Source organism: Notothenia rossii (genome assembly GCF_949606895.1).
Source record: "Notothenia rossii genome assembly, chromosome: 2".
Classification (NCBI taxonomy): domain Eukaryota; kingdom Metazoa; phylum Chordata; class Actinopteri; order Perciformes; family Nototheniidae; genus Notothenia; species Notothenia rossii.
The window spans coordinates 72383309-72391850 of NC_136904.1; the positions used below are offsets into that span (position 1 = coordinate 72383309).

Here is an 8542-nt window from a genome sequence, read left to right on the forward strand (position 1 = left end):
CAAAATCCAGCCAGGTAAGAATTTAACTAAACCTGGTTTCTCCATTGCCCTCTGGTGTGCCTCAGGCCGAACAGCCTCTCGCTGCTGACCCCTGGATGCTCCCAACCATCGACTAGAGCAGACAGCCAAAGCAACGGTTAACTCCAATATCTCCTGCTCGAAAGGATCTGCTGGGCCCATATTTCAGGTCGGTTCGTACTGTCACGGTTTGTGAAACAAGCAGGATCCAAATGCAGATATAAACTGAAAATTCCTTTATTTCAAGGCTATGATATATCTATACAATGACAAAACAGAACACTCACCGCAGAACTAGTCCTGGAACAAGACGAACCGACCAAGACAGACACACAACCTAGAACTTAAATACACACAAGACTCAATCACACAACAAGACACAGGTGAGGAGGGAGGAGAAAACACAGGGGCCCAGGTGAACATAATCAGACAATTAGACACACCAGGGAAACTAATGACAAGACAATAACCCAAAGGGAAACATGACATGGAAAACAGCAAAAACACCCAAACCTACAAAACCATAAACGTGACATAACATGAGAATCGTGACACACACTAGTTTAATGATTGTTCTTCAAAGGTATTATTCAGTCTTAAAAAAATAATAGCCTACTGAACAGGCTACTCAACAGCAGTGAATGAAGGATGAGCCTAAAACATGGTCATGCATCCACAATGTTTATTTTTAACAAAATAAACACTTAAAAAAAAATAATAAGCACTTTTTTGTATTCAGCCTCATATGTCAGCCATGGCTGTTGCTGCTGCTGCTCCTGGCGGAGGCTGCTGCTGCTGCTGCAGGAGGGTGCTGCTGCTGGAGGAGGGTGCTGCTGCTGGAGGGTGCTGCTGCTGGAGGAGGGTGCTGCTGGAGGAGGGTGCTGCTGCTGAAGGAGGCTGGTGCTGGCAACGGCTGCAGGTGATGACTGCTGAAAGAAGAGGAGGCTGGAGGCTGCTGACGGTGGACCGGGAATGGAGATGCAAAGTCCATCGATGGCAACGAGTAAGGTGTTTGGCAGTGGCCTAGATCAGTGGTTCCCAACCGGTGTGAGCACTGTCCAAGTGTGCCGCAAAAAAACGTATTTTTATGTTCCAATTTTTCTTCTCACTTAATAAACTTCACTTCATATACACTTTATTTTATTACATGTACAATGGAGTTCATAAGCTAATAAAACATATATTGCTCAGATTTAGAAATATTAAACTGCTTAAATTCTCATGATTTACGTCAGCCGTCATTGTTTACGGTGTGCAGAGCAGCTTTTTATCCTCGTGCCAAATAATTACAAGATGGATCGTTACTTAGTGACAATAAATAAAGAAGCACCCCAGCCCTCAACAACACAGGCAGGGATGACAGAACATGATGGAACAGCAGTGCAAAAGAAGTCTAAAAGCAGAAAGTACAGCGAAAGCTGGGGATGGGGATGCTGACTGCCCAACGCCAGAATGCCTAATCTGCAGAGAAAAATTATCCAACGAAGGAATGGTGCCAAGTAAACTAGCAAGACACTTTAGCACAAAACATCCTTCTTATAATTCCAAGGACATTGAGTATTTCCAGAGACTGAAATCACAAAATGAGAAGCAGAGTCAACATATGCTTTCGTCTCTACGTGTGACAAAGCACAAGAGGCCAGCTATTTGGTTGCTGAGTTAATCGCCAAGGCAAAAAAGGCCCACACTATCGCGGAAAACCCCATTCTACCGGCATGTAAGGAAATTGTCAGGGTAATGATAGGGCCAGATGCTACTAAAGAAATTGATACAATTCCATTATCCAACAATACAATCAAACGTCGCATCGATGACATGTCAGTAGACATAGAAACTGTCCTCACTGAAAACATACAGAGAAGTGGCAAATTCGCTCTGCAAGTTGATGATTCAACAGACATCAGTGGCCACTGTCAACTCATTGCCAACTTGAGATATTTTGACGGAAAATCCATTGAGGAGAACTTATTTTTTTGCAAAGAGTTACACACACATGCAACCGGAGATGAAATGTACAAGACCACAGCTGATTACCTGACAGAATAGGGTCTAAACTGGGGGATGTGCCACAGCATTTGCACCGACGGGGCTGCTTCAATGACGGGGAGGGTGAAAGGCTTTGTAAATAAAGTGAGACAGGTAAATCCCGATGTACAGATAACCCACTGCATGTTACACCGAGAAGCCCTTGTCGCCAAAGCTATGCCACCAGACCTCACTGCAGTATTAGAACAAGCTGTGAAAATAGTGAACTACATCAAGTCCCGTCCGCCGAAGTCGCGGGTGTTCAGCACATTGTGCAATGAGATGGGGGCTGAGCACCATGGCCTTTTACTGCACACGGAGGTCTGCTGGCTGTCACGGGGCAAGGTGCTGTCCCGTGTCTACGAGCTCCGCGACGAACTTGTTGCATTTGCAAATGAGCACGACTTACCCTACAAAGAACACATGGATGACGAATCGTGGTGGGTTAAGCTTGCATATCTGACAGATATTTTTAGCCACCTCAATGACCTCAAAATCAGAATGCAAGGGAAGAATGAGAATATCCTGACAGCCACAGACAAACTCAATGGTTTCCGATTCAAGTTAAGTCTGTGGAAAAATAAAGTCGCCAAGAAAAACATTGACGTTTCCCCTGACATTCAGTGACCCAGCGCACAAGACAACATTTTTTCTACAAGTTGTAGCTGCTCACCTGAGAGTGCTGGAGGAGAGGTTTGAGTCATATTTCCCTCCTATGAATGAAGACTTCGATTGGCTCCGAGATCCGTTTAATCCTCTGTCATTAATATCAGCCACAAGTTTAAACAGCAGAGCTCAGGATGAACTCGCAGAGCTATCTATGGACCGCTCCCTGAAACTGAAGCACGGGGAACTACGTCTGGATATATTTTGACTGCTTGTGGGACACGAGTATCCATCCCTCTCAGAGATTACCATCAAGGTGCTTTTACAGTTTCCAACCTCCTACTTGTGCGAGCTGGCATTTTCCTCACTCGCATATGTCAAAAACAAAACCCGCACCCGGCTGTCAGTGGAGCAGGACCTCCGCGTTGCGCTGTCCACTATCCCCCCACGCATCAAGAGACTCTGCTCACAAAAGCAGGCACAAGTGTCGCACTCGCACCGTGTAACGGTCTGAGAAATGTTTATGTTTGGATGTTAATTTGTGTGCCTTTGTTATAAATGTATGATTTATGATTTTTTCAATCAGCATTATCTGGATAGCGAAATGCAGAATGTTTCATATTTGGGATGTGGTTGATGAGTCACATGACCACAGTCAGGTCAGAGGCCATTGTTTCATCCCTCCAATTCTATTAAGTTATTATTTAATCTAAGTGATCATAGGCCTGCCTCTTTTGAAATCAAAATGTAAAATAATAACTGTATTGATATGTATTCGTGTTTTTACACAGGTAGGCCTACTATTTTCAGCCAAAACAAAAGAGCCTACTTAGTAGGCCTGTTTATAATATTGAATTCATCATAGAAATGGTGTAGACATTTTTAGTCTTGTTCTTGTTATTATGTGTGAATACATTATTTGTTCTATAAAATGTAATTAAATACACATTTGAAAACCAATTTATGGTGTATTTATTGTTTTTAGTTTAAGCTCTGAATGGGTTTTTAAATCTACAAAAAGTTGGGGTGCCTTGGGGTCGAGAAATATTTTCAGGGGTGCCTTTGTAAAAAAAAGGTTGGGAACCACTGGCCTAGATGTTATGACCTTCGGTGCAGAGTTCTGTTGGGTCTTCTTTGCCTTCTTCCAGGCACTCTTGAGTGAAGCGGCTTGTGAGAACAAATTTGTGCCCTTGTCTCAACAGGTCATGCTGGACCTCCAGGATTGTTGTTGTGACCATCACCAGTCCTGTCTGGACTGGTTTCCAGCTACCCTTGGGACCGATCTTCAGGCCCCGAAACAGATGGATGGAGTCCCGGAGGAAGCTGATGGCCTTATCATACTCCTCCATCTTGAAATGACTTCGGGCAGTAACAGTGTTGCGCGACGACATGAGGTCAAACCAGTGGTCCACGTCTCCAAAAACCAAGACGACGACGTTATATGTGTATGCTGCCTTTACATGTGCACCTATTGTCAATTAAGGGTACACTACACTCCTATAGTGACATTCATCTAAGTTTGTCTATTGGCAATGTTAAAGTATGAAGAAATCTGTAGATTATCTACATGTGGTATATGAATCGTCAGAGAATCCCTGAACCCTGGTAGTTTTGAAGATATATAATCTGAAGGTTGCATTAGGAGTGTAGTCTATCCTTGAATTATATAACATGGGAAACATTGTTAGCTTCATATATCATACCAATGTTTGATGTGCCATAATAGGTGTGGTCATCATTCCTGACATTAACAGCTGGAGTTATACTCCTTGACGTGGATTTCCTCCTTTTCGGTTTAGGCCGATGTATAAATACTGTTGGAACAGCATCTGGCCTCAACCTCAAATTTCTGATTTGTTGCCAATATATTGGTCGTCTTCAAAGTGTACCTGTAGGTAGGTAGGTTTGATGAGTTTCCACTGCACACTTCAAATGTCATTGAAGAGTCATAATTATCTACACTTGGAAATATGATGCCCTTTAAAATGTTAACAAGTCATGTCACCTCTGTGAACATTACTTACATGACAGAGTTTTCTGCTGTTGTTGTCCTCTGTCAGACACAGGTTTTGTCTGTTGACCATTGCCATCTGTCTCTTCCTTCGCTCTACGTCCTTAGGGAAGCCATACATCCGGAACCAACACATCCTCACTCCCAGGTCGGCCTATGTTGACGTTATGTCAAGTCCCCTGTGTCGGCTTTATCCAACGCAAGGGGGCGGCCCTTAGCGTACATTTTCAACTTTCCGGGATGTCCATAGGCTTCTATATAGCTCCCTAAAAGTATGTTGTAGACGACTAGAGATTGCGAGCGAATACTACCCGCAGATCCATTCTCACAGCGTTTATCAACCTTTTTCTAACTCAATATCAAGCCACACTTATTGTTTTTACTTCTTTATTTTAATTGAATAATGTAGGACTTTTGTTGCTGTCAGTTATGGGGAGATTAGGGGCTCAGAATACTGAAATCTGTATTGTTTCTGCGTTTTTCCTTCTAATTTTGTATTCTTTTCTAAACCACACACTTTTATTTACTCAACAATAACACATAATTATCCTTGTGTTTATTTATTTGTTTGATTAATAAACACAAGTGGGAGTCCGTCAGGACCGGGGGTCGGAGCAGCTCATAGTAGCCTGTTGCTTTAGAGAATTTTACACCCGGAAGTAAGTATTCTCTCCGCTTCGCTTAACAAACCCCGTGATAGTCCTCAAGCTCTGTGATTGGATGTTTGAGTGTGTGCCGAGGGTTACGCCGAGCGTCGAACAACACTTTGAAATGGGATGGAACCACAGCAGACTGTCCAAAACTGGATTTGAACGGGTCCACCCCGTCGCCCCCTCCCCGTCCCCAGAACTACACATTCTGGCTATTATGTGTGTTTTGCAACATGCTCTATGGCACGTCTCTACTGGGAATTGTAGTTTTAAAAGACGTTTTCCTATTTCCCATAATAAGAAGTTGCCAGTATTAAACTGTGTACATCCCTGGAGGTTTAGGGGATAGGAACACTCACATTTAAAACATATAATTAATACATGGGTGAAAATTGCTTGTGCCCATAATGGGCAGCATTAATATATATACCCACATGACAGCTAAGGTCATAAGAGCTTTATTTAACAGCTGGTCTTATGACCCCTCCTGTTGTTAATTGATAAGCCCGAAACATGCACTTGTCAAGATTCAGAGGCAAATCTGGCAGTAGCCATCGATCATCTTAAGATAAGATATACTTTATTGATCCCAAGTTGGAAACATTTGCGTTACATCAGCATGTGTAACAGTTGTAAATATGCAGTAGTGTTTATTTGTAAATCATTTAGTATAATCACACAAATGTTGTGTTTTATTTAACAATTCTGTGTTCTTTATTTATTGATTGTTCAATACCTGAAAAGGCCGGAGATGAAAAACTTGGGTCGCAGGTTCTTCAACAGTGCATTACAAGACATCTATCAATATGTGTGTATACCTCCACCATTAAACTGTCGTATTCTGCACATTTCTTATACTATCTATACATCTTATAAGAGTATAATACATATGTATAATATCAGTTAAAATAAGTGCTTAAACATACAGTGGTTAACATTGCAGGAAAGCAATATATTAGTACTTTGTCAGGCTTAATATTTATACCCCCAAAGCTTTTTTCTTATTCAAAATAAGACCTTAACCTAAAGTATTCTTTAATGTTTAAATAAAGCCTTATTAGTTTGTCTGTCTGTGTCCCCTATTAATATCTAATAATAAAAATAATACATTTCAATAACGTGCTTTAACCACCAGGTGTCCCTTTCTATCAGCTCTGCACCGTTATGGTGTAAATATACCAATATACTGATTGGATCAAATATAAAAGTCAGCCGAATTAGTATTGATACTGCGAGGACACTTATATTGTGAAGAGAAATGGAAGATTTTGTTTAATTGCTGATATATTTATGATCCACGTCACATATTCAGTTTCGGCGGCAGTTGTTCATGTCTGTCTAGAAGTCTTCTCATCAGGGCTCTATAAATAGCGAACTGCGGCAGATATGTAATATTTAATGCAGCCGAATCGTGTATTACATACCGTTATGTGATGACCTCCAAAGAGAAAATCAAGCAAACTTGGAATAAAGTATCATTTTATTTAAAAAAAATGTTTTCGTATTTCACATAAACAGGAAGTCCGGTTAACTAAAATGTCCGTGCGGAACAATACCCCAACCCATAGATCTGTGGGTGAATAATGTAATCACCACATTACATGCATCCCTTCACATTTAAATTTTAATTTACATTAAAGTATTTCGTGAGGCCTTCTAAAATGTTTTTAAATATAATTAGGGTTGTAGTTGAAGAGTTTGTAAATGATTGCGTTGTCCCTACTCTCCCCATAACTGACGGCAACAAAAGTCCTACATTATTCAATTAAAAATAAAGAAGTAAAAACAATAAGTGTAGCTTGATATTGAGTAAGAAAAAGGTTGATAAACGCTGTTAGAATGGATCTGCGGGTAGCATTCGCTCGCGATCTCAAGTCGTCTACAACATACGTTTAGGGAGCCATATAGAAGCCTATGGACATCCCGGAAATTTTTAAATGTACGCTAAGGGCCGTCCCCTTGCGTTGGAAAAAGCCGACACTTGACATAACGTCAACATAGGCCGACCTGGGAGTGAGGATGTGTTGCCGGAACCCCTTCTCGGATCGATTAGAGCATCCAAATGCTGCACATCCAACCATGATAACTGATCTATTAAAATGCAATATAAACGAAAGTGCCCTAATATTTGTTGTGCAAACATTTTAACATGAATATTGCTATGTCCCCTGTTCAGTCTGCTCCCAACTGTATTCTCCTCCCTTATTCACCACTGTTCCTATTCTTGCTCTGCTTTTTAGGGCCCAGGAAACAGATGAAGAGGATGTCCCTTTCACAAAGGAACCTTTTTTTTTCTTTTTCAAAATGGTTAGGCTCCTGGATGCCCTAGAGTTCTGTATTGCTTTTTTGTAAATAGTGTTGCTTTTTTATAAATAGTTGCTTTTTTGTAAATAGTTGTTTGTAAATATTTGTAAAATGCACCCCCCCCCCGTGCATTTTCTTAGGCAGAGGTCATGGCTTGGAAGGTTTTATATCCTGTAGTGCCACAACAGAACCTGATATGAATTGCTTTTTTCAGTTTCTCTTTTTTTTTATTGTCTCGTCGCTGGATCACCTCCCCCTGGCAAAGTGGCCTCGTCATTTTTATTTGTATTGTTGACAAACCTGTTTTTGTTGCTACCCATGCTAACATGAACACAAGCGTTTCCCTCCAAAAAAGTTAAACGTATCTAAGTAATAGGCTACCAAGCTTTCCGTTGTCACCCTGCCTCTCCAAATGCAAAACTGTCAATAAAAAGTATGCAATAATGCAATTACAGCTGAAAAAGTACTTGGATGTGTGTGTTTTTTTATATATATATTTACCATTCAATAACGCAATCGCTGCTGTCTGTCTGTCCCATAGAAGAACATGACAGCGCATCGCAACTATGCTACGGACGTGACTGCCCTGGCAGTGACATCAACATAGCCTGCTTGTGCTACCACACTTTCCCCTCGAAATATCGTTAAATAACGAAACTTGGAAATAGTGCCAATCCATACAAAGTGTAACCACATCATGTAAATATGAAAGCAATCTTTAAAAAATAACAGCGTTGGTTTAATCTATGACTATTTTGACCATGTTCGTGCTGTTTTTGAGAAGCATTGCCATGGAAGTGCGTTTGGAACTACCATACATAAACCACCTGACCGGCTGGCGGCGACATCAAAGAGTGTCGTAACTCTTATCTCTCTAGAGCTCTGCTGACAGGCAGGTAGGCCATCCAGTTATTTTAGCCGGGCCGGC

General features: G+C 41.3%; 1 protein-coding gene across 3 annotated transcripts; it reads left to right on the plus strand.

The window, feature by feature from the left end:
* Positions 1–373: 373 nt before the first annotated feature.
* On the plus strand, positions 374–7937 carry LOC307030124 (uncharacterized protein). Of its 3 annotated transcripts, XR_013805549.1 has the most exons (4): positions 374–1021; positions 3852–4094; positions 4449–4544; positions 7551–7937. XR_013805549.1 is itself a non-coding variant. In XM_079666361.1 (3 exons), exons 1-3 carry the CDS (start codon positions 764–766, stop codon positions 7566–7568), a joined length of 519 nt encoding a protein of 172 aa, XP_079522487.1. In that variant the 5' UTR covers positions 374–763; the 3' UTR covers positions 7569–7937. The 3 variants fall into 3 exon arrangements, 2 of the variants coding, with proteins under 2 accessions (XP_079522487.1, XP_079522488.1); XM_079666361.1 differs by lacking the exon at positions 4449–4544; XM_079666362.1 differs by lacking the exon at positions 7551–7937 and having other exon boundaries at positions 4449–4793.
* The last annotated feature ends 605 nt before the right edge of the window (positions 7938–8542 follow it).

Coding starts and splice junctions, on each gene's coding strand:
- LOC307030124 (XM_079666361.1), top strand. CDS start 764: ATGTCAGCCATGGCTGTTGCTGCTGCTGCTCCTGGCGGAGGCTGCTGC. Junction 1,022..3,851: donor AAGTCCATCGATGGCAACGA/GTAAGGTGTTTG, acceptor TTGTCTCAACAG/GTCATGCTGGACCTCCAGGA.